This window comes from Symphalangus syndactylus, chromosome 11, assembly GCF_028878055.3.
Source record: "Symphalangus syndactylus isolate Jambi chromosome 11, NHGRI_mSymSyn1-v2.1_pri, whole genome shotgun sequence".
NCBI lineage: Eukaryota > Metazoa > Chordata > Mammalia > Primates > Hylobatidae > Symphalangus > Symphalangus syndactylus.
The window spans coordinates 58,824,234-58,850,603 of NC_072433.2; the positions used below are offsets into that span (position 1 = coordinate 58,824,234).

The window sequence follows — 26,370 nt, forward strand, 5'->3', positions numbered from 1 at the left end:
GTGTGTTAATGAAGTGTGGTGCAGGTGTGCAGCGCGCCACTGCAGCTTCTGGGCAGCCTGAGTTGGTGCCATCTAGGTGCGCTCAGGCTTCTGTTCCACAAGTAACCGCCCCAGCCTGGTCCATAGTTTGCTGCTCCAGTAGATGGCAAATAACAAAAACAAATAGAACAGATGTATCCCCTCTTCCCACAGCCTCAGCTACCAGTCGGCTAGAAAAGCCCATTGGGTAGTTGGGGAGAAAATAGCTTGGTAATGCCGTGAGTTTGTTGGGTATCTAACTGAACAATTTGCTGCTCTAGATAAGTGGGCGGAAAAACCAGCCTTTGGGACTCCCCTAGAAGAACACCTGAAGAGGAGCGGGCGCGAAATTGCGCTGCCCATTGAAGCCTGTGTCATGCTGCTTCTGGAGACAGGCATGAAGGAGGAGGTGAGGGGAGCTTCGTGATCCTGTGCACCAAGTCTCCATGCCCCTTGTTCTGCCCAGAGCGCCATGCTCCCCACCAGCCCCCGTCCACCCCCACTTAGTTATACAGCCATTGTCCGTTTTGTGTAAAACAGTGGCTTTCAAGCTTTTATCACCACGATCCATATTTTAAATTGCAACCCTGTTCCTTATGATACCTATCTGTCTATGAATGAAACAAAGGTTTTACAAAACAATGTTTACCTTTCCTGATTGTGGTACACCCTGACCTCTTTATGTCCTGTTTGATTGTTTCATTTAAAACTCTGGTTGTGATTTGTGACAGATTTCATGACGCAATAATGGGCTAAAGAGCTTTAGTTTACATTTGCATAGTATTATGTAATTTTTTTGAGTGGAGATCATTTACATACTTAAGTTTATGGGATTCTTACCCCAAACCCCCCATGAACCAAATAAGGGAGTTTTTATTACTCTTCTTGTATAAATAAGGAAGTCAGCATACAGGGAGTTTACACCAGGTCAGAGCCAGAATCAAAATGCAAGGCTTTTTTTTTCCTTTTTAAAGCTTTGTATTGAAATAGAACGTACACACAGAAAAGCATACATATCATAGGTGTACAGCTTGATGCGCTTGCCTGACTAAACCCACCCATGGAATCGGCACTCAGATCAAAGAACACCCCGGAAGCCCTCCTTATGTTTGCTTCCAGCCACTCCCCTTCTAACAGCCTACGTTGGTGCTTCTTGTCTGGGGCCAGATTTGCTCCCCAGGAGACATTTGTCAAGGTCTGGAGGTATTTTGGATCATCACAACTGAGAAGAGGAGGTGTTACTGTCATCTAGTAGTAGAGGCCATGTGTATTCGTCCATTCTCACGTTGCTATAAAGAACTACCTCAGCCTGGGTAATTTATAACAAAAAGAGCTTTAACTGACTCACAGTTCCACAGGCTGTACATGAATCGTGGCTGGGGAGGCCTCAGGAAACTTACAGTCATGGCGGAAGGCGAAGGGGAAACAGGCACAGTGTTCACGTGGTGGAACAGGAGGGAAAGAGTGAGCATGCGCACAAAGGGGGAGTTGCTACACACTTTCAAACAACCAGATCTTGTGAGCTCTCACTCACTGTCACAAGAACAGCAAAAGGGAAATCCACCCCCATGATCCAGTCACCTCCCACCAGGCCCTGCTTTCAACACTGGAGATCATAATTCCACATGAGATTTGGGTGGGGACACAGAAACAAACCATATCACCATGGATGCTGCTAAACATCCTACAGGGCACAGGACAACCTCCAACAAAAAATCATCCAGGCTAAAATGTCTGTAGTGCTGAGGTCAAGAAACCCTGTCTAGACTAATTTTCTTCCTGCCTGTCCCTGTGCTTGGGTACATGCTCAGCCCTCGTCATTCCTCCTGACAGCCCTGCAGGGCAGGCAGTAACACCGCTTTCATAGACAAGAGGTGAGCGGCAGTCAGGAAATCCCCATCAGAACACACTGCCAGTTAGTCTGAGTATCCCAACCTGCACTTGATGCTGATGGCTTTTCATTATCTTTAGGGCCTTTTCCGAATTGGGGCTGGGGCCTCCAAGTTAAAGAAGCTGAAAGCTGCTTTGGACTGTTCTACTTCTCACCTGGATGAGTTCTATTCAGACCCCCACGCTGTAGCAGGTGAGCGCCAAAGAGTGTCTGCAAATCAAGTCACCCTCAAGGCGGTGGGCAGGTTCTGTCTCAGACAGATGGTCAGTTAAAATCCAATTTCAGTCATAGGTTTAAGTGACAAAACCGAAGTGGCCTCTTGCTACAATTCCTTAGTGTATATACAATGTAATGTACACACATGTCTTCTTTACTCCTTTTTTGTTTTTCTATTTTGATGATTAAAGGAGAGAGTAGCTTATAATGCAAATATTAGGAGACGTATTTGTATTTTCTTCCCATCTTTCACTGTCTTCCCCCCGCCAAATTCCTGTCTACCTGGAGAAATTATGTCTGTTAAGGGGATGACTTTAAAACTAATTTTATTTGTAATTGATCTCTTACAACTTTTTTTTTGCAAGAGATTTAATTTGTTTTATGGACATTTTAGTCTCTAACAACTCTTGCCAACTTATGATTTGTTATATACACCTTGGAAGATCGTAATTGAGATCATTTCAATTTGCAAAATAGTATGTCCCAAGATTCCTAGCCTTACCCCTTTTTCATACTCAAAGAGAGTGTTAATGATTTCAGGTGCTTTAAAATCCTATTTACGGGAATTGCCTGAACCTTTGATGACTTTTAATCTGTATGAAGAATGGACACAAGTTGCAAGGTAAGTTTAAAGAACACAGAGTTGTAAATGTTAAAGGGAATGATGTGATATTGTGCGCTATTTGCAAATCATTTTTTTCTCAGGGATCATAAGATTAAAATAGCATATTTGTTAATGCATGTCTCAGCTCTTATTTATGTTTAGAATAAAAATATCAAGTATTATAATTATTAGTGTAGGAAAGTCACCACATAGGCATTGGTTTAAATTTGTGTTATTTATTTGGATAAAGACATAGAGTGGTACCCACATTAATGGATTTGCAAATTTCCAGCCCCCTTTATGTTGAAGAAAGCCCTGTAACTGGGGATAGGGGGTCATACTGACCTGTGGCAGTGTGCCTTTTGAGCTGTGTGTGGTCTCACCTGTGCAATAATACAGTTGGCCTTTAAACAGCATGGGGATTAGGGGCATTGATACCCTACATAATTGCAAATTCAAGTATACTTTTAACTCCCTCAAAACAACTAATAGCATACTGTTGACTGGAAGCCTTACTGATAACCTAGTCAATTAACACATATTTTGTATGTTGTATGTATTATATACTGTAGTCTTACAATAGATAAGCTAGAGAAAAAGCACTATTAAGAAAATTGTAAAGAGGAGACAATCTGTTTACTATTCATTAAAGGGAAGTGGATCATCTTAAAGGTCTTCATCCTTGTCTTCATGTCGAGTAGGTCGAAGAAGTAGAGAAAGTGAAGGGGTTAGTTTTGCTGTTTCAGGGGTGGCAGTTCATCTGTGAGTTTTTTCAGATTGTCAGAGATCTCCAGGAATTTTCCTATATGTTTATTGAAAAAACTTGCATATAAGTGGACCTTGTGTTGTCAGCTGTATAATGATGACATTAATATTTCCTGAGCATTTTCTTGTGCTAAGTACTGTGCTCATCTTTGTAACTATTACCTCTTGTAATCTTTAATTAACGTTATAAAAGGCAGATGATGTTGTGATCTGCATTTTACAGAAAGGAAACTGAGGCTTGGGAGGGAACAGGTCCAGGAGAGTAGCAAGTAATTGGCAGAGCTAGAATTCAAACCAGACAGACCCAAATGCTATACTCCTCTACTTTGTCCCTTTCCCTCCACCGTCAGCTTCAGTCTGTCTAGAAACAGTTGATTTTAAGCAGGACAGCTTTGTTTAAAAAGCCTAGAAGCTTCTGCTTGGCTGGCCAGCCCATCTCCTGGTCTTTTTTCTCATGGTACTGACTCCCCTCCTCTCCAGAGTGCCTACTCCTCACCACTAAGGGAAGAGGAACAAATCTTACCTCTGTTCTGTCCTCTTCCCCATCTATGGACACTGCCCCTGTTCCCTACAGGCAGGCCATGATCAAATAAGAGCCACTTATTTCTGGTCAGTTACACTTCAGTGGATGTGAGTCCATCGCTTGTGTCTTTAACCAGGTTTTGCATTTGAGCTTTTTTCTTTTCTTTTCTTTTCTTTTTTGAGTTGGAGTCCTGCTCTGTCACCCAGGCTGGAGTGCAGTGGCGCAGTCTAGGGTCACTGCAACCTCCACCTCCCTGGTTCAAGCAATTCTCCTGCATCAGCCTCCCGAGTAGCTGGCATTACAGGCGCACACCACCATGCCTGACTAATTTTTTTGTATTTTTAATAGTGACAAGGTTTCACCATGTTGGCCAGACTGGTCTTGAACTCCTGACCTCAGGCAATCCGCCTGCCTCGGCCTCCCAAACTGCTGAGATTACAGGCATGAGCCACCACGCTCGGCTGCATTTGAGCTTTTCTCTGTAATTGTGGAATGAGAGACTTTGTCCCTGGTAGATGGTGAGGTTTTTAAGTTCAGAGACAAGTTCTTAGTCATCACGTATCCTTGGAACCCTGCCTGGGGCCCAGCCTGCTGTCAGTATTAATGTTTATGGGACAGAATTCAGTGGAATCCAACATCAGTGTTAGGTGGAGGAGAGTTGTGGGATTTCTTTATTGGCTAGCCTCCTACCCAATAAAAGATTTCCTTGTTTATTACAAGGAAATAAACTTGTAAAAGAAGGTGTCTGTCTGTTGGTATATTGATTCTATAGTTGAGAATTGTCAATATGGGTGGGCTTCCATCCCAGTAACGCATCGACTGGCCTCTAAAGTGTAATTATGTTTAATCCCTATCCATGTTCTCCAGAATGGTTCTGTTCTGGAGGATATTTCAAGTTCAAAGTGGTGTTATAGAGGCCCCTCTAACACTCTTGGTCCCTAGTGCGCAGAGTTGGCCATGCTCTACAGGCTTCTCACTGCCCCTTTTTTATGTCTCTGCAAGTTTGTACGTTGCGCCTGTGGAGTGCAAGAGCTCTTACAGTTGCTTCACAGCAGAAATGGGCTGCTTGGTGTGCAGCCAGTTTGCAGTATTGCAAGCAAGGAAAGACCCAGAGGTCTGGGTGCCTGGGAGCTCAGCCCCCCGATCTGTGGCTGGGCTGCTTGAGGGTAGGAGAATTTGGGCTCCGTGAAGCCATACGTCAGTACACACTTTTTCTAGACAGAATTTTCAGTAGTGTCTTGTCTGTTCTGTGCCAAGCATTGGTGGAGGTGGTTTTGCCACAGACGCCTCAAAATCATTCAGCAGTATCAACACTTACCCTGCTTTGCACATCCAGAGATTGAAGGTTAACCAACTGCGCAGAGTTAAACAGTTAATTGGTATTTGACTCTAAATCTGTTTATTTCCATAGCCTGGGCTGTTTTCCAACTGTGCTTTCTCTGTCAAAATGGAGGCCTCATTTTTAATATAGCATATTAATAAGATATTACTAATTGGTGTCTTAATAAATTGTTGTACTTAAAAGTTTTTGTTCTCAGTGTGCAGGATCAAGATAAAAAACTTCAAGACTTGTGGAGAACATGTCAGAAGTTGCCACCACAAAATTTTGTTAACTTTAGGTATGTATGATTGAGCTACAATGACTCTGGAGTGAAGATAAGTTTAATGCCCAGCAGAGAAGTCATTTAATTCAGGCATACTTGGCACATTAAAAAACAACAACAACAACAACAAAACACATCACTTTGGAGAGTAACTTGGGGCTACTGGGAATGGGATTTCATGTATATTATGATGAATTTCAAGCATCAGTATCATGCCTGACAGTAATACGTAAGTTGGCTTATCATTTTCCCAGTACAGCTATTAGCAATAAATTTCTTGTGAAAAGTTTGAGTGATTGTATGTTGAGTTTGGAGTCCAAATCATCCAGTATGTTAAAGGCAAAATTAATCAATAGTTGTACATTCTGTAATGTCTTTTGTATGTGCTACTTAGTTTATTTTAAAGTATAAATCATCTTAATAAAATTTCAAGGAATGGAGATTATGTATTACTTTGTGGAATAACTATGGTTTTAAGAAAATTTACCATGGGACAAAACTTCCGTAATGTAACTTCTGTTTTCCTTTTGACTTAATGTGTAACTTTCAACAAGTATAGAGAAAAGGAAAAAGTGGCCCCAGGGGATAAAGTCACTCAAAACCAAACAAAGAAAATTTTCTAGAAAGTCTCCCTAGAAAATTTTCCTTGTTTGGTTTTGAGTGACATTAAGTGACCAGTCAGAATACTTTACAGGTGATATGTCTGGAATGTTACTTGACCTTAAATTCTGCCTTGGGCTCTCCCACTAAGCTAAGCTACATATTCCCTTTAAAATATTCCCTTTGATTAATTTAACTCACCCAGCTTGGAATTACAGATACTCTTCCTCTATTCAATGTATGTGGTGAGAACTCAGTACTTCTTAGTATGTTGAGAGCTTGGCTCTTTATTTTGTTTATTTTACTCTGTAATTGTTACTAATTGATTTTTGAATAGGTAGCACATTCCCATGGTTCAAAATTCAAAAGGTATACAATGAAAAATCTCTCTCCTGTTCCCATACCCCAGCCACCCAGTTCCTGTCCTGGGATGCATCCAGTGTTTACAGTTTCTTATATATCCTCTCAGCAAGAGTTAATGTAGACATAAGCAAATACATTCATGTGTACATACTTGCCTATGTATTTTTTCTCTCACACCCCCTTTTTAAAAAACCAAATGGTAGTGTATATTGTATACATCATTCTCCCCCTCACCTTTTTTGCTTGACATCTTAAGGTATTTGCTTAATACATCTTGGAGATTTTTCCTTCTCAGTACATTTTGTAATGATGGTTGCATAGTCCTCCACTGTATGGATATACTGTGATTTATTTAACCAGCTCCCTATTGATAGTTGGGTTGTTCTTAACGTTTTTGCCTTTATACGACCGTACTTATACATAAGGTATGTATATATGATAAATTGGATATTTTTATAATTCCACCGTAAAGTATTTTCAAATACAGTTTCCTTTAAGCAGTATAACTGTGTCTGTTTTTGTATTTAAAAATATTGAGCTCACTATTAACACATTATAACTTATAACAGGGGTATAATAGATAGGACATAAAGGAGAAATTGACTAGAAATATATAGCCAATAGAGGTTCAAATCACTAAGATTTATACTTAACTATTTTCTTCTTCTAAGCCCTAATTAGTCTATGATCTGAAGCAAAGAACACAAGAAATGTATAAAATGCTTCACCTGAGCCAGATTCTGATTTAGGAACCCTCTGCAGTTAGCACCTGAGCAACCTGGGATTGTGCACCTGGCCAGGAAGAGAACATTCTAGCAGCTATTTCAGAGGAGAAACCCTCCCCTTCTCTTTTGACCCCTAGATATTTGATCAAGTTCCTTGCAAAGCTTGCTCAGACCAGCGATGTGAATAAAATGACTCCCAGCAACATTGCGATTGTGTTAGGCCCTAACTTGTTATGGGCCAAAAATGAAGGGTAAGTCATCTTTCTCTGTATCACATCATTTGAATTTCTTCTTTCCCACCTGATGAGATGCATAGAAATGTAACTCAGGTTACACATTCTAGTTTATGATCAAGGTATTCTGAAATTGGTTTTCTCATTCAGCCGATATTGTTGGAACACAGCTGTGAGCTGGGTGCTGTCCCAGCTGGTGGTGACACAAAGATGTGTGAGACATTGTCCCAGTTCTCAAAATGCCCCTGCTCTTAGGCAGTCAGATAGCTTGGTGGCTACAGTACATTGATAAGAAAAATACACATATTTGTGTGTGTGTATATATGATATTGTAGGAGGGGTAGCACTTCCACCCTCTTAGGATGTCTGGCTGGGCCTGAGAACTAAATGAACATAAGACAGGTTAACAGGAGAAAGCATACAGATTTTTACATTTTAATGCCCAGCAGAGAAGTCATTTAATTCATGCTACTTAGCACATTAATAAAAAACACATCACTTTGGAGGGTAACTTGGGACTACTGGGAATGGGATTTCACGTATATTATGGTCTGGGAATGGGATTTCACGTATATTATGATGAATCTGAAGCATCAGTGTCATGTCTGACATTGGAGTTCCCACAGGAAAATGAAGATCCAAAGAAGCAGTTGGAGCCAAATGCTTGTATATGAAGTTGGACAAAAAGTAAATTGTGAAAACATGACCAGACAAAGGAGCGTGGGCTAGGGCAGTTAGTTGTGGAGAAGTGACTAGGAAGATAAGGATTCGTTCAGCAAGGTTTGTTTATGGAGGTTTCCCTCAGCCTTGCCTTCCCATCCCTGCTGTTAGGAATGTTTCTTTCTTCCTGGTATAAGGAGGGCATCCTTCACGTTGGAGTTTATCTCCTGCTTTCAGGATGAAAAAGGAAGGTCGGAGCCCTCTTCTTGCATGTGATGGTTTTCAAGTGTCTTTAACTCAAAATAATCCTATGCCTAAGGGGCATATTTTGGGATAGCATATTCTGCCTCCTTTATCAAGTATGACGGCAGCAGAGGTAAAGAAACATAATTCAGGCTGAGAAGTCAGGGAAAGCTCTGGTTAGGGAATGGCTGGAGCTGTACCTTGAAGAGTTAACAGTTTCCTACAGCCAGGACCTGGATGGGCCAAGACACTGTTGAAAGGGCCTGGTTTCCATTATTTATGGGCATGTCACATGGCTTCGTGAAACTTGAAGACAGAGAACATGAGGCTGTGACTGGGAAGGCCAAAGGCTTCAAGGGCCTCACACATTCTACTGAGGTGTCTGGGACTTATTTTCTGGGTGGTGGGGAGTCATTCATTAAGGTTGCTAAGCAGAAGAGTGTCTTAAGTTGCACTTAGATAACTTTATTGGCATTGCAAAATGTAGATTGAATAGAGGAGGGGTCGGGGGATCCGCTGGAAAGCTTCTGGGAAATTGTCACTCTGTTGATGGCATTGTGATGATCTCATTAGTAATCAGAAGTAACCTTTTGAATAGAGGACATAAAGGAGAAATTGATTAGAAATATATAGCAAATAGAGGTTGAATCATTGACATTTATACTGTTGTCCTCGTTTTTGCAGATGAGGACACTGACTCTTAGAAAGAAAAAGTAATCTGCTTAGGGTCACACAGCAGGGAACTGGTGTACCCAGGTTCTGGGTACAGAGCCTGTGTCCTTATTAACCTTTATTAGCTTTCCAATACTCTCCTAAAAGAAAAATGGGAAAGGATGTGAGAGGACAGTTCCTCCCTAATCCAGCAGGGTTTTAAGGCACACAGACTGATCAGACTCCATATGGGAGGAAGGCTGGGAAGGATCATTTACAGGCAGAGCTTCAATTTTAAGCTGGAATTTGAAAGGAGCAAGAAATTTTACTTGGTCAGAAAGTGGGTGAAAATATTCTGGTGGGGAGAGAGGTCAGAGTGATAGGAGAGGAGAGGTTTGAGGCAGTCAGACCTGGGATCGAGCTTGGGAACCCAGTGTCCTCATGTAGGCCTCATAACAGGTTGTTGTAAAAATTAAGCGAGGTGAAGAACCTGAAGCCTGGTAGGTGGCCAGAAAGTGTCAGGCCTTTTGCAGGTGGTTTGCTTTTGTGGTGTTCTGACTCCCAACTGAAACAGGAGCTTGACAACAGTGATAATAACTCTTACTTATTTTTTTCTTCTTCTTTCTTTTTTTTTTATTTTTTTGAGACAAGGTCTCGCTTTGTTTTCCATGCTGGAGCACAGTGGCGTGATCATGGCTCACTGCAGCCTCAACCTCCTGGGCTCAGGCGATCCTCCCACCTCAGCCTCTCCAGTAGCTGGGAATACAGATGCATGCCACCACACCTGGCCAATTTTTGTATTTTTGTAGAGACGAGATTTCACTATGTTGCCCAGGCTGGTCTTGAACTCCTGGCCTAACTGCCTCAGCCTCCCAAAGTGCTGGGTTACAGGTGTGAGCCACCACATCTGGCCTACTTATTTTCTTCTTTTTGAGCCTTGGCATCAGACACTATTAACATCTGAACACTCATCTTGAGTCTAGTCCACATATATGACGACCGTAAGTGTGAATGGGAGGCTCAGGTTTCAACATAATAAAAGGCACACTGTAACAATGCATGTTCTTGGTGACATCTTAGGCAAAATTGCTTTTTAGTGATCTTTAGTCTTAGAACATAGCTACCACCCATGTGTGATGCTATTCCAGTGGGAAAGTGCAACCCTTGTTCCAGACCAGTTTAAAACTAGCATTTGACACAGCATTGTTGACTGACTGGTTTTGCTGCCCCCAGGGTCTGTGTGTAGCAGACACTGTGGTTATTATCACAGTGCACACTAAGGAACAGCCAAGCCAGAGTCATTTTTTCCTGGGTGATCACAGCCACATTCATAGACCAGGACCATGTGAATTTGATTTTTTTTTTTTTTTTTTTTTTTTTTTTTGAGACGGAGTTTTCCTCTGTCACCAGGCTGGAGTGCAGTGGCCTGATCTCGGCTCACTGCAACCTCCACCTTCCAGGTTCAAGCAATTCTGCCTCAGCCTCCCGAGTAACTGGGACCACAGGCACGCACCACCATGCCTGGCTAATTTTTGTATTTTTAGTAGAGACAGGGTTTCACCATGTTGGCCAGGATTGTCTCAATCTCTTGACCTTGTGATCCGCCCGCCTCAGCCTCCCAAAGTGCTGGGATTACAGGTGTGAGCCACCACACCTGGCCAGTGAATTTGATTTTTGCATCTTTTAAATATTTTATCCTTTAAAAATAATTGAATTGCCCTGACACAACCAGCAGAAATTAGATGCTGCCTACAGGAAGTATTTTAATTTTGTGAACTTCTTTTGCAGAACACTTGCTGAAATGGCAGCAGCCACATCTGTCCATGTGGTTGCGGTGATTGAACCCATCATTCAGCATGCCGACTGGTTCTTCCCTGAAGGTAATTCTCATTTCAGTTTCATTGACCGCCAAAGCAATGTGATAATCATACAAAAAGTCTTCTTAAGAAAATACATCTGTAATCCTTCTTCATGATTACAGAATTGGTTTCAGTTTTTCATGTTTCTTTCCAGCCTTTGTTCATTGCATTTGTATTTTGACATAATGGTAATCATATTGTATTGTATTTCACTTAGTTTCACTAAAACATAGCCAGTCAGTGTACATTGAATACCTGCTGGTGCCATATGTTTGCTGGTGAAACATGCTGTCTTACCTGGGGGAACTCCAGCCGCTGGAGAAGACGGCCACATGAACAGATAAATTATAACACATGGCAAATTAGAAGATAGGTGGATGGAGAAAGATTTGACAAACTCAAGTGCTGGGAAAAGGGAACCAGAGATTCGTTTTTAGAAGAGGCGATGTTGAATATGCAGGAGTTTTTCACTTGGAAGAGGGCTTGTTTCTCTAGCTAGATTATGGATTTGCCCATAGATAGGAGATAAAGCAGGAAAGGTTGATCGGGGCCAGTTGGTGAAGGCCTGAGTTGGCTGTGTCAGGGAATTAGTATTTCATCCTGCTGGCAATAGATTTTCAAACTAGGTTTGTTGCAGTCCTGGGATCCACAGAGGTTCCCGTGGCCCCCTTTGGGGATGCTGGCCAGGCAAGTGTTGGAATTCTGGATCCCCTGCACCTACTTCCCCCAGAGCAACCCTGCTGCCATGTCCTTTGGGGTGCAAGCCCCATGATACCCATCTTTCCCTCACCACTGGGCCCATCTTTTCTTTACCACTGTTTTGTCACCATCAAGAATCACGCCTCATTCATATAGGTTGCCCAGTGAAGATGGGATGGATGAATGAATGCTAGCATTCTGTTCAAGATTTCCTTTGAGGAAACGATTCTTGCAAAAACTGCTAGAGGCAGTATGAACTTGATGTTGCCTTTTATTTCTATCTTATATCAAAGTGTAAATACCTCTCTTTTTTTTTTTTTTTTTTGAGACAGAGTCTCACTTTGTTGCCCAGGCTGAAGTGTAGTGGTGCGATCTCAGCCCACTGCAACCTCTGCCTCCCAGGTTCAAGTGATTCTCCTGCCTCAGCCTCCTGAGTAGCTGGGATTACAGGCATACATCACCACGCCCAGCTAATTTTTTGTATTTTTAGTAGAGACAGGGTTTCATTAGTAGAGACAGGGTTTCACCTTCTTGGCCAGGCTCGTCTTGAACTCCTGACCTCAAGTGATCTGCCTGCCTCGGCCTCCCAAAGTGCTGGGATTGCAGGCATGAGCCACCACGCCCAGCTAAATATCTCTTTTTGAGTGATTCAAATAAGTGATCTGTGCTCATCGTCCTCTTCTGCATTCTAGATTTGTTTTTATTTATTTTTTTCCCACAAAAGAGAAAGCACACAAGTGTGTAACTTATATTCTGACCCATACTTCTTCCCCTGTCTTGTCCTCTTACGTTACTTCCCACTGGATTGATGGACCATTCTTGCGATGTGAGTGCCTGGAGCTTCCACCTTGAAATAGTGAGGGCTGTAGACTGAAGAACGAGGTTCCCGTTCCAATGAGGGGTGTCTTAGAGCTCCCTCGCCTGCTGTGTTCAGTGTCTCATGCACTTGTTTATTTTTCCTCTTGCAGAGGTGGAATTTAATGTATCGGAAGCATTTGTACCTCTCACCACCCCGAATTCTAATCACTCATTCCACACTGGAAACGACTCTGACTCGGGGACCCTGGAGAGGAAGCGGCCTGCTAGCATGGCGGTGATGGAAGGAGACTTGATGAAGAAGGAAAGGTATGATTTGACCGTTCACTTCCAAACCAGCAGTAAATATGTTGTTAGACCCGTGGTATCTGGTATCGCTCAGTGGACTTGGGATTTGAGTGGTCCCCATCCACCCATGACTGATGGTGTCCAGATAGTGTCTGGAATTCTGCTGTAGGTCATTCCAAGCACTAATCTCACCATAAAATCGGTGTGTAGCTTGTCAGTTAACGTTTCTTCCACATGTATTCCAGCTTAACTTGGTGGTGTGCTTGGTAAGCCCTGCAGTGGAACGGCATCATACACATGTTAAAATTGACCCAAATGTACTTGAGTGGGGGGAAACAGAAAGGAAAATAAATTTAATAGTGTGGACTTTTGTCCAGAATTGAGTGTGAGAACACCCACCTGGCACTGTGAGTTGAGTGATTTGGTGTTTAAGGAGACGTACTTCTGGTATAATGTGGCCCCACAATGGAAGCCAACTATTGAATTTGATGTTCAGTGGGAAAAACCTCAATATTTGCCAATTCTAGAAGAAAAAAAAACGGTGGTGTTGAACTTAGTGAGAAGCGGTGTGTCTCTATATACTCTTTTCTATGGGCAATTCATGGGATTTTCAAGGGTGATTAAGACTATTTGTGATTTGTACCTTTAGATGCCAACCTGTCCCGTGTGTGATGAAATGCCACTGTACTCACTAGGAATGCTAACAGTTAAGAGGCCTGTTGGAAGTAGTACACTTTTCTTGGTATATGAAATAATATTACTAGAAATAGTTTTACATTAAAACGAAGTGACAAGCTCTTATTTTAATTGTTCAATCTTACAGTGAGGTGTGCTGTTTGTTTCTTTTTCTTTGTGTTGCATTTTTTACCCCTAGCAAAGGAGAATGCATTATTCTGTCCCTATTCTGTCCTTCCAAAATCCACATTTATTCTATGCGGACATATTACCTCTCTGAATCCTCATTCATACAATTCAGTAGTATTTCCTGATGACAGACTCTACCCGTAACAGAATTAGCTTTCGTATATTTTAAGTTACAGAATACAGTGCATGAGTCCAGTTAGCACGTGACAGACAATTCTCAGTTACCTGCCTTGTGTATTCTCCTGCCAGCTGACCTAGTAAGCACGAGCTCAGGAAGCCAGGTATCTTTTTACTTTTTGAACTGAAAGAAAAAGTTGTTAAGTTCATAGATCAGTGGCCTTAAGTGAAAAGTCAGCCTTCCTTCCACCCTATCCAGCCACATCCAGCCACCATTCCCTTCCCCAAAGCAACAGTTTTTTCCAGTCTTGTTTTTTGTTTTTTTGAGACAGGGTAATGTGCCCAGGCTGGAGGGCAGTGGTATTTATGATCATGGCTCACAGCAGCCTTGACCTCCTGGGCTCAAGCAGCCCTCCCACCTCACACACCTGACTAGCTGGGACTACAGGCACGCACCACCTCACGCAGCTAATTTTCTAAAAAAAAGTTTTTTGTAGAGACAGGGCCTCACGATGTTTCCCAAGCTGGTCTTGAATTTCCAAGCTAAAGCGATCCTCCCACCTTATCCTCCCAAAGTGCTAGGATTACAGGTGTGAGCCACCACGCCCAGCTTTTCCAGCCTTATGTACCTTTCAGATGTAGTCTGTGTATGCACATAGGATTGTTTCTACATCTCATCTCGGTTAAGAGGCAGTGGGGTGTGATAACCTTACACTGCCATTGGTAGGCCTTCTGGACTTCTGTGTCATTCCCCAAAAACAGATTTGAGATGGGAACTAGGAAGTATGGAAATAGGCCGGATGTGGTGACTTATGCCAGTAATCCCAGCACTTTGAGAGACCAAAGTAGGAGGAATACTTGAGGCCAGGAGTTTGAGATCAGCCTGGGTGATGTAGTGAGACCGCGTCTCTACAAAAAAAAAAATTTTTTTAATATCCCAGTATGGTGACATGTGCCAGTAGTCCAGGCTGCCCCAGAGGCTGAGGCTGGAGGATTGTTTGAGCCCAGGAGTTTGGCACTGTAGTGAACTGTGATTGCTCCACTGGAGTGCCAAGCACTCCAGCCTGGGTGGTGGAGTGAGACCACGTGTCTAAAGGAGGAAAAAAAAGGCAGAGGAAGTATGGGGATAAACACACTAACATGATGTCATTCAAGATGAGGCCTGCCTGTTTGCTTTTAGCTGCTCACACCCAAATTGATCAAAGACATTGAACAGTACCAGGTTCATTGGCTTTGCTCAGGCTCGAAGCCTAGTGGAATTGCTTGCCTTGGTATCAGGGGTGGCCATTAGTCTGGTCCTTGCCGCTTCACTGCATGTCAGGCAGCTTGGGTGGCTGTCCCCATGTGTGGTTTTAACACATGTGGACCGATGGGCTTCTGTCTCAGTAGTCTGCTCGCATGGTGTGTTGACTGTTTCTTCTCTCTGTGTAGCTTTGGTGTGAAGCTTATGGACTTCCAGGCCCACCGGCGGGGTGGCACTCTAAATAGAAAGCACATATCCCCCGCTTTCCAGCCGCCACTTCCGCCCACAGATGGCAGCACCGTGGTGCCCGCTGGCCCAGAGCCCCCTCCCCAGAGCTCTAGGGCTGAAAGCAGCTCTGGGGGTGGGACTGTCCCCTCCTCCGCGGGCATACTGGAGCAGGGTCCGAGCCCAGGCGACGGCAGGTAAGGAGGCTGACTTCTGCTGGCAGTGGAGGCTGGACGCCCCAGCCTTCTTGTAGGTGGTGGCCTTTGAGCACGGCATCCACGCCCTAAGAACTGCTCCAGCATGGAGTGAACAGATTTGCTTTCACTCCTCTGGTTGGCAAAAGATGGAAAGAAAGACTATGAATGGCTCGCTTCTTTATATGTTTTCCAAAGAAAGCTACATTGGTTTGCATTCTTTGCCACACTGCTTTGGTGCTGGAAACCGGAAGCTAGTGGGTGTCTCATGGTGTGATAAGCCTCTGTCACCTGTTGGATGTATACTGTCAGCATTCATGTATCTTCTGTTCGTTGTCATCCAGTGTGCTAACCAGGAAGCATTTGAATGTGGCAAGTTAGTTAAATTTTCGTATTCCTGGCATTTATTCACCCATTCATTGATTGATTCAGTCAAACAGATTTACTGAGTCACTGATATGTGCTAGGCACTGTGCTAGGCACATGAGGTGACTAATACTCCACTCCACACCCCCAGATTTCGGTCTCGTAGGGCAGTTGATCCATGAGTCCAAGGTGGAAAATGAGATGGTAGCTTTTCTTTTTTCTTTTCTTTCTTTTTTTTTTTTCTGAGACTGCGTCTTGCTCTGTTGCCCAGGCTGGAGTGCAGTGGCATGATCGTAGCTCACTGCACCCTCTGCCTCCTAGGCCCAAGCAATCCTCCTACCTAAGCCTCCCAAGTAGCTGGGATTACAGGTGCTTGTCACCATGCCCAGCTAATTTTTTTTATTTTTGTAAAGATGGGGTAAACATAGATGCCCTAGGTTGCCCAGGCTGATCTTGAACTCGTGGCCTCAAGTGATCTTCTTGCCTCAGCCTTCCAAAATGCTGAGATTACAGGCATGAGCCACCATGCCTGGCTGGTAGATTTTCTTAAAAGTCTCTTTTAGTTGCTTAACCTTTGGATAAGCCACCTGGAGTGGGCTGCAAATGCATAGCAACTTTTAAGAAAAGTCACCTTGAACATGAGGTTTTTTTTTTTTTTTGAGACAGAGTCCCACTCTGTCACCTAGGCTGGAGTGCAGTGGTGGGATCTCGGCTCACTGCAACCTCCACCTCCCGGGTTCAAGTGATTCTCTTGCCTCAGCTTCCAGAGTAGCTGGGATTACAGGCACACACCACCATGCCCGGCTAATTTTTTTGTATTTTTAGTAGAGATGGGGTTTCGCCATGTTGGTCAGGCTGGTCTCAAACTCCTGACCTCAGGTGATCCCCCTGCCTTGGCCTGCCAAAGACTGGACTTACAGGTGTGAGCCACAGCGCCCGGCCAGAACTTGAGATTTTTATTTAATTGACATTAATTCAATTCTCCACACTGATCCAGGCAGATGACCACCAGAGGCTACTTCAGGTGGCATCTCTTGTGGTTTGGAACTGACAGCTGCTTAGCTCTGCATACATGTGTGCCAAAATTTTTGTTGTCATATGTTCTGCGTTGGCCATCCACAACACATTGAATGATCATATATGAAGTAAAATAAATGTGCACAAAACAAGGACAGGCTGTTTATCCACACATTTATTTCCCACACAGAGAGATGAATTTGCCTTGAAAGAACTCCTTTCTCATTGTCCTTGGGATGAGCAAGGGAGAGCCTCGTTGTGTGTGAAGCTGCTTATGAGATAGGAATCTTGTTTCACCATTAAAACTGAATGCTGAATGCTTTGTGCATTCCTGAACTCCATTTTCTTCACCTTGGGAAAGTTTACTTTGGAGTTAAAAAAAAATTAAGACTTCAGACTTCATAGGGCTTCCCATGCATGTCATAGGCTCCACATTAGCTTGTTAATAATTGTGCCCCATGCATGTACTTGTTTTGGTTTAAATTTTTTTGTTTAAAGGAAAAAAGTCTAAGCGAATTCACTTTTCTTTTTCTTGTTTTTTATTTTTATTTATTAATTTATTTTTTGAGACGAAGTCTCGCTGTGTTGCCCAGGCTGGAGTGCAGTGGTGCAATGTCAGCTCACTACAACCTCTGCCTCATGGGTTCAAATGATTCTCCTGCCTCAGCCGCCAGAGTAGCTGGGATTACAGGCATGGACCACCATGCCCGGCTAATTTTTGTATTTTCAGTAGAGACGTGCTTTCACCATGTTTGCCAGGCTGGTCACGATCTCCTGACCTCAAGTGATCCACTCGCCTTGGCCTCCCAAAGTGCTGAGATTACAGGCGTGAGCTACTGCCCTGGCCTGTTTTTTTTGTTTTGTTTTGTTTTGTTTTTTCAGACAGGGTCTTGCTCTGTCACCCACGCTGGAGGGCAGTGGTGTGATCATGGCTCACTACAGCCTTTTAATCTCCCAGGCTCAAGCAATCTTCCCACCTCAGCCTCCCAACTGGGACTATAGTCATGCACCCCTATGCCCAGCTAATTTTTAAAAATTTTTTGTAGAGACGAGGTCTCACTGTGTTGCCCAGCTGGTCTTCAATCCTGGTCTCAAGCAATCCTTCCTCCTCAGCCTCCCAAAGTGCTGGGATTACAGGCATGAGCCACCACGCCCAGCCAATTTATATATTTTCATTTCCTTGTGACATTCAATTTGTTTAATCAAGGCTCAGTGTATTATTTAAGACAATAATTAGTCTTAATGCAGAAGGACAAATGGAATGTCAGTTATTTTGCTTTTTTGTTTTTTTTTTGAGACAGCATCTCGCTCTGTCAGCCAGGCTGGAGTGCAGTGGCACAATCTTGACTCATGGCAACCTCCGCCTCCTGGGTTCAAGCGATTCTCCCACCTCAGCCTCCAGAGTAGCTGGGACTACAGGCGTGCGCCACCACACCTGGCTAATATTTGTATTTTTAGTGGAGACAGGGTTTCACCTTGTTGGCCAGGCTGGTCTTGACCTCCTGACCTCAAGTGATCCACCCGCCTCAGCCTTCCAAAGTGCTGGCATTACAGGCATGAGTCACTGTGCCTGGTCTGCTCGTTGTTTTTTTATACTGTATTCTGTAGGTATTTTTATGTACATTACACTAATGTTATTCACTCTTTGGTGACCTTGACAAAATGGAGCTATAATGTTTGGTATAAAAAGTTCTGGGCCAGGAAACAGGAAGCCTGAATTCTGATCTCTATCCTGCTGCTACCAACTCTGGACTTCGAGTAGTCATTTAGCCTCTGAGTTCTCCTTCTTCAGTCCAAGTTATTGATAATAATCATGCCCTTTATCATTTAGGGTCTCATTTTGCCATGGCTTTTGCTTAGTTTTGTACAGTGTATATGTCAACATGTAAAAGCCCTTTCATGGTATTAAGTACTGCCCAATTTCAGTCCAAACACAGTAGAACTGAAAACTCCACATTGGTTGCTTTGAAATGGTCTCTCTCATGATACTGGAGTGGCAGAGTCGTTGGAGTCCAGTCTGATGCAATGAATCTCATAAAATAAATAGTCCTATAGTCCCAGCTACTTGGGATGCTGAGGCAGGAGGATTGCTTGAGTCCAGAAATTTGAGACCAACCTAGGCAACATAGCAAGACCTCATCTCTTAAAAAAAATGGCACCAAGTAAACATTGGCTTTATAAGCCCAGTGTGAGCTAGTTAGAATTTCAGATCCTTTTCCTGCCTGCCGAAGTGAAAACTCTGCTTGGAATCTTATGTTTTATGTGCAGTATGTTCAGATTTTCTAGCTGGAATTGTCTAACGTCTAACTTGACTTTTACTCCTCTTAGTCCTCCCAAACCGAAGGACCCTGTGTCTGCAGCTGCGCCAGCACCAGGGAGAAACAACAGTCAGATAGCCTCTGGCCAAAACCAGGCCCAGGCAGCTGCCAGCTCCCACCAGCTCTCTGTGGGCCCACCTCACAATGCAGCAGGGCCCAGCCCACATACACTGCGCCGAGGTAAGCAGCCACCCTCCTCCTTGCCCTCAGGGAAGGCTGTACAGACCTCCTTAAGTTAGTGCAAGGATTCAGATGGTGAGGCTTGTGGCCAGATCTTTTCTGTGCCTGTTGTAAAATCCCAAGCAGAAAATTCAGTCATTCAAGAGAAAAGTCATTAAAGAAAAAGGAAAAAATAGACAGTAGAAAAGCAGACATTTAGTTTTTCCTTAGGCGTGACAAAGCTTAACAAACAGTTCTGCAGAAATGCTCCCAGTTTTCCTGGTGTCGCAAGCCCTCGCTCTGTTTGGAGACTACCACGGCCTCTGTACTTCTCAGCTTTGTGGGTCTGGGAGCCGGTTTTGCCTCGGAATTGGGGTGAGGGCTTTCTAGGTCCTGATTAACAGAATCTCAACTGCTTCCACCTGTCTCCCCTGCACTCCTCCACCCAGCAGCCAGGGGAATTGCTTTAAAACTCCAAGCAGATCGTGTCGTCTCTTGGTTAAACTCTTCAGTGGCTTCCATGCAAACTTCTCACCCTGTGTTCTCTGTGCTCTGGTGGGGCCTACCTCTGAGCCAGAGCTTACACTCCCCCCTCTCAACACACTCCGCTCTTGGTTCCTTGAATGAACTAAGCTCATCCCCTCCTTAGGGCTTCCAGAACATTCTGTCCCATGTCTTCATATGGTTTCTTCTTACCATTCAGGTCTCACCTCAAAAATCACTTCTTCCGGCTGGGCGTGGTGGCTCACACCTATAATCCCAGCACTTTGGGAGGCTGAGGCAGGAAGATTGCTTGAGGCCAGGAGTTGGAGACCAAACTGGTCAACATAGTGAGAGCCCGCCTCTACAAAAAAAATTTTTTAAATTATCTGGGTGTGGTGACACACACCTATAGTCCCAGCTACTCAGGAGGCTGAGGCAGGAGGATCACTTGAGCCCAGGAGGTCGAGCCTGCAGTGAGTTATGATTGCACCACTGCATTCCAGCCTGGACAACAGAATGCAGACCCCATCTCTAAAATAAGAGAGGCCAGGGCGTGGTGGCTCACACCAGTAATCCCAGCACTTGGGGAGGCCGGGGTGGGCAGATCGCTTGAGCAGGAGTTCAAGACCAGCTTAGCCAACATGGTGAAACCCCATCTTTACTAAAAATACAAAAATTAGCTGGGTGTGGTGCTGCATGCCTGTGGTCCCAGCTACTCAAGAGGCTGAGGGAGGAGAATCGCTTGAACCTGGGAGGCAGAGGTTGCAGCGAGCCAAGATTGTGCCACTGTACCCCAGCCTGGCCAACAGAGCAAGACTCCGTCCCAAAAAAAAAAGGATTAAATTCACTGTGTCTGTCTGTGAAAGCATGGTCTTTATAAAGCACTATGCAAATGTTAGTGGAATTTCTACAAATTATAGGCAGGGAGGCAAATTCGGGTCCACTGCTTGGTTGCAGACCTCCACTTTATCCTTCTTAAGGCTGCCTCTCTGGGCCCCGTCATCTTATCAGGATCTCAGCTGATCCTTGAGGGAAGTTAGTCTTCTGTACCTAGATTCCAGGTGTGACTCTGGTTTTGGATTAAGAAGACTCTTTTCCTCATAGCCACATTCAGAGTCTTTCCTGCTTCCCGAAATCACAGCTCCCAGGCTTCTTCACAGGATGAGTTTGATTCTTTTTGCCTTCCCCACCCCCTGCGCCTCTGAGGTGGTCTCAGACAAGGCCTCTGTTTCAACCAGCCCCCTCCCCCTGACACTTTGCTCCCATGCTCCCTCCCCTCATCCTTTTCACACCCTTAAATGTCAGGAACGAGCTTTTATTCAGTATGAATTTACAATTAGTATTGCTTAGAACAGAAAACTAGACTTTTTTTTTTAAATGCTGGTGGCAGTCTGGAGTACAGCTAATGTAAGCTGGTTGGTGGTTTCTGAGTTCCAGGGTTGAAAGTTCCAGACCAGTGTGGCAGAGTAGACTTTACCCTTTTTTCTTTCTTTTTTTTTCCTTTCTTATGTTTTTTAGAGGCAGGGTCTTGTTCTCTCACCCATGCTGGAATGCAGTGGCGTGATAATAGCTCACTGCATCCTCCAGCCACTGGACTCAAGTGATCCTCCCACTCTGGCCTCTCAAAGTGCTGGTACTACAGGCACACGCCACCATGCCTGGCTGCTTTATTTTTTTGTAGAGTCGAGGTCTCACTGTGTTGCCCAGGCTGGTCTTGAGTGATCTTCCTGCTTCAGCCAGTTCAGAGTGCTGGGAATACAGGCGTGAGCCACCGAGACTTTACCCTTTTTAATCCTGAATTCTGGGCCCTGTAAACAGGCAGCCGGGGAATAGAGGAAGGAGGAAGCGGAAAAAGCATTCAGGGAGTCCACATGTCATGGGCAGGAGTCTCTGTTCTGCCCCTTACTAGCTGTGTGACCTATTACCAAACACTGGCCCTCTTCAAGCCTCAGTTTTCTTCTCTGTGAAAATGGGGATAACAGAGCTTGCCCTGCAATGAGCTTATGAGGCTTGAATGAGATAATTTATATAAATTATAATGTGCATAATTTATATAAAAGGCCCTACGTGGTACTGGTGATAAGTGAAGAGTGATACATGTTCATTTCTTTCCTTCATTTCCTTCTCTTTTTTCTTGGGGAACCAGTAGGATCTTAGCAGAGTTTGAAAAAGGCTAAAGTCTCTCCTTTCCCTATACCCCTCCCAGCCCAAAACCAGAGCCCCAGATCTGTCGTTTTCCCTCCTGCCCTCCTCAGTACTAGGTTCCCATCCCTGATCTCAGCTGGTGTAGGGAGGAGAGTGATGTGATTCAGCTCTCTTTAGAGAAATAATTCTAAGGCAACTCTTCCAGATTTATTCATGCTTTTGTCCAGGACATATCTATTAACTCAAATGGTTCCAGAATTGGTAGAAATTCACGTGATCTGCCCGCCTCGGCCTCCCAAAGTGCTGGGATTACAAGCGTGAGCCACCGCGCCCGGCCCCTTTTTTTTTTTTTTGAAATGGCCTCACTCTGTTGCCCAGGCTGGAATTCAGTGGTGTAATCACAGCTCACTGCAACCTTGGACTTCCCAGGCTCATGTGACCCTCCCACCTCAGCCTCATGAGTAGCTGGGATTACAGGAGCATGCCAGCATGCCTGGCTAATTTTTGTATTTTTTTGTAGAGATGGGGTTTTGCCACTTTGCCCAGGCTGGCCTTGAACTCCCGTGCTCAAGTGATTCGCCTGCTTTGGCCTCCCAAAGTGCTGAGATGACAGGCGTGAGCCACTGCACCTCACGGTTCATTATCATAAACTAGACTCCACATTTTGTTCAGATTTCCCTAGTTTTTCCACTCATGTCCATTTTCTGTCCCAGGATCTCATCCAGGAGCCCACATTGCATGTAGTCATCATATCTTCTTAGTCTCCTGCTATCTATGACACGTTCTCCGTCTTTCTGTGCTTTTCTATGGCCTTGATGGTTTTGGAGAGTACTGGTCAGGCATTTTGAAGAAAGGCCCTCAATTTGTGTTTGTCAGATGTTCTTCTGATGGTTAGACTGGGGTTATGGGTTTTGGGGAGGAAGACGCAGTGTGGGGCCCTCCTAACCACCTCTCATCAGAGGTGCATGATGCTGGCGTAGCTTATTACCGGCGAGGTTCAATTTGGGCTCCTGGCCAGGGCGGTGTTGCTGCCTCACTGTTCCTACTGAAAGGTGTTTTTTCTCTTTTGTGCAGCTGTTAAAAAACCCGCTCCAGCACCCCCGAAACCAGGCAACCCACCTCCTGGCCACCCCGGGGGCCAGAGTTCTTCAGGAACATCTCAGCATCCACCCAGTCTGTCACCAAAGCCACCCACCCGAAGCCCCTCTCCTCCCACCCAGCACACGGGCCAGCCTCCAGGGCAGCCCTCTGCCCCCTCCCAGCTCTCAGCACCCCGGAGGTACTCCAGCAGCCTGTCTCCAATCCAAGCTCCCAATCACCCGCCGCCACAGCCCCCTACGCAGGCCACGCCACTGATGCACACCAAACCCAATAGCCAGGGCCCTCCCAACCCCATGGCATTGCCCAGTGAGCATGGACTTGAGCAGCCATCTCACACCCCTCCCCAGACTCCAACGCCCCCCAGTACTCCGCCCCTAGGAAAACAGAACCCCAGTCTGCCAGCTCCTCAGACCCTGGCAGGGGGTAACTCTGAGACTGCACAGCCACATGCTGGAACGTTACCGAGACCGAGACCAGTACCAAAGCCAAGGAACCGGCCCAGCGTGCCCCCACCCCCCCAACCTCCTGGTGTCCACTCAGCTGGGGACGGCAGCCTCACCAACACAGCACCAACAGCCTCCAAGATAGTAACAGGTAACTAGGACATCAATGCCCATATTTCCTCGTCTGCTCTACATTGCTTTTGTACTACTCCATTTTATTTAAGCTTTGATTTATGCCAGGTGTCATCAAACTACATCTGCAAGCCAAACCTGTCCTGCAGCCAGTTTTTGTCATTAAAGTTTTATTGGAACACAGTTACACTCATTTGTTAACATATTGTCTGTGGCTGCACTGGTGCTAAAACAGCAGAGTTGGGTAGTCGTGACCAAAGATCCTATGGCCCACAAAGTTGGAAACATTTACTGCCTGGTCCTTTAAGTTTGCTGACCCCTGACTTATAGTTGCTTGTGTGTTTAAGACCTATGTAGGTTTACATTTTTCTAAACATAATGACTTTTAATCCAGGTGGAAGGTATTTTATGACACGAGCATTAACTTTCTTAGTGAATTCCTCATTAAAATGCTTAAACAGTACTTCTAAGAGTAAAAGTGTTCATATTAAGTACAAAATTTCAGGTATAACTTTAAAAAACATGATTTATGCCAAATTGAATGCTCCAAAAGGGAGATCTCAGGGCACTGTCATATCAGAGTGCTGGCCTCTAATGGCTTGGGAGGGAAGAATCAAGATTTTCCTGTAGACCCAGTGGGAACCTGTTTGGAAGTGGTGGTGATTGTACAGGTTTTAGTAGGCTACCTAATGGCATATTTTTAATAGTCTAGAACATAACCATTTTATTTAAGATTTCAAAAATATTTCCATCCCAAATGCTCTAATTTATTATTTAAGGATGGATATGGGAGTTTCTAGTGTGTTTTAAAAAGTGGTAATTAGGGGCCTCAAAGAATTTCTTACAGCAGCCTAGTTTAAATTGTTCTAAGTGGGGCACTTTTGGAAAAGAAGCTGAAATATACCTCTGGGCTTTCCAACCATATTGAGTGACTTTGCAGCTAAAAATGTGCCAAGGTTTCCATTAACCCAAAGGGTGACGGTTAACTGATTCTAACAATATCTTTTAATAACTTTTTTCAGGAATATAATACATAATTTGCACATGTTATAAATGGTTAATAACTTTTTTTTCTGATGACATCAGAGCTTTTATTTTGAAAACAACAAAGCCATGTTGGTTTGTTTGTTTTGTTTCCCAATAGATGCCCTTACTAGTGCCCTCAAAGGTGGGGAAGGTTTCCAGGACTAAGGTCTGTAACGGCCCTGAGCAGCTTGCCCCACAGCCCCAAATGCTCCTGCTTACCCGTGTTTTGCATATGTGCTTTTCACCGTGTGCTCAGGAGCAGCCGTTTGACCCTGTGCCCTGACAGCCAATGGGCCATCCATTCTGTAGCATATAGACATTTCTTTATTTTTATCAGAAGCACTTTGAGCTGCAGTGCTTCAAATTCAAGGAGTAGATGTCAGTAGATCAAGAGCCTGATTTCAAGCTGCTCTTGAAGAGTATCTTCTTTCTTAGGGGCCAGGCACAGTGGCTCGTGCCTCTAATCCCAGTACTTTGAGTGACTGAGGCAAGAGGATTGCTTGAGCCTGGGAGTTCAAGACTGCAGTGGGTAGTGATTGTGTCATTGCACACTGTAGTCCAGCCTGCATGACAGAGTGAGACGCTCTTTTTTAAAAAAAAAAAAAAAAAAAAAAAAAAGGAATATGTTCTGTCTTTTTGGTGACCCTCTTAGCAGCAGTCTACTCTTCCCAGTGTGATTTACCTGTCACTAATGGGCTCACCAGCATCCAACCAAAGAGGACCCGGGTGCAGTCAGCACGGGAGGAAATTGTGTCCTTTGTGTCTTGAGCTTTAATTTAAAATTTTTGTATCTTAAGTGCAAGTTAACTGCATGGAGCTTCTTAATTTGATATTTTAAATTCTCAAGACCAAAAAATTAAAAAACAAAAATCTTCCCCCAAATACCCTACACTGAATTCTTTTAAATTCCTTTGCATTCTAGCATGCTTAAATTTTGCTTTATTAAACCATATGAGCTTTTTAAAAGGCACTGTGAGCTCATCTAAGTCTGCCGCTGGGTCCACATGTGGACAGCATAAGGCCCTCATTATGTGTACAGCTGCTTTAATCAGCTGGCCTGAGCCTTACGCCTATTGTGGGCCCCTTAGCCAGAGTGCTCACAGCTTAGGTCTGAGTAAGACTTTCTGTAGGAACCAGAAGTGGAAAACCAGAGCGTAACCTTCAAAACAGGGAGGAGGCCCGGGTGCGATACCACAATTTCATGCTTGTGACACACCAAAATGTTATTCTCAGATATTTCCTTTTATTTAAATGAAAGATTCCAAACCAGAATTATGCCTATTTTTTAATACCATTGTTACCTGGGGTGTATTTATTCCACAAGTTTAGTTTACTGATCTGCTACAACACTGTAATGTACTGCCTGTAATTATTAGATAAGTGAAATTTTACATTAAAAATGTGTTTCCCTAAGATACTAGCTATTTAAAAACCGGTCTATGCTATGAATTCTCCTAACTCAAGAAATTCCAGGTTACCAGAGTTATCTTTGTATTACAGAATTAACCTGTACTATCTTAAAATCCCCTAGCCTGCCATTGAAAGTACACAGAAGGCCAACATTTAGAATTTTTGAATCTGCTAGTGTTGATCATACTGCTATTAACCATTCTTGGATATAGCCATTGGGTTTTTCAAGGAGGAAAAAATATATAACTTCCTTGGACAGGATGGTCCTTTATTATGACGTAACGTTTTCACTTAGAAAAGTTTAGATGGACAAATTCCTGAAAACAGGTTTTTCCTTTAGAGTTGGATTAAGTTAGAGTTTTAAAGAGT

The 26,370-nt window shown here is 44.0% G+C and overlaps 1 protein-coding gene across 11 annotated transcripts in view; it reads left to right on the plus strand.

Annotated features, from left to right (window-relative positions):
- Positions 1 to 26,370, plus strand: part of ARHGAP17 (Rho GTPase activating protein 17) — a 96,437-nt gene that overhangs the window by 60,818 nt on the left and 9,249 nt on the right. For 4 of the 11 annotated variants that reach the window (XM_055297736.2, XM_055297738.2, XM_063612067.1 and 1 more), the window contains 10 exons: positions 300 to 427; positions 1,990 to 2,101; positions 2,666 to 2,747; positions 5,556 to 5,636; positions 7,447 to 7,560; positions 10,885 to 10,976; positions 12,623 to 12,779; positions 15,171 to 15,404; positions 19,113 to 19,282; positions 22,964 to 23,584. In XM_055297736.2, coding sequence (XP_055153711.1) covers positions 300 to 427; positions 1,990 to 2,101; positions 2,666 to 2,747; positions 5,556 to 5,636; positions 7,447 to 7,560; positions 10,885 to 10,976; positions 12,623 to 12,779; positions 15,171 to 15,404; positions 19,113 to 19,282; positions 22,964 to 23,584 — 1,791 coding nt within the window. Of the gene's footprint in view, positions 1 to 299; positions 428 to 1,989; positions 2,102 to 2,665; positions 2,748 to 5,555; positions 5,637 to 7,446; positions 7,561 to 10,884; positions 10,977 to 12,622; positions 12,780 to 15,170; positions 15,405 to 19,112; positions 19,283 to 22,963; positions 23,585 to 24,709; positions 24,758 to 26,370 lie in introns of all 11 variants that reach the window. The other 7 variants (XM_055297739.2, XM_063612069.1, XM_063612068.1 and 4 more) reach the window with 3 other exon arrangements.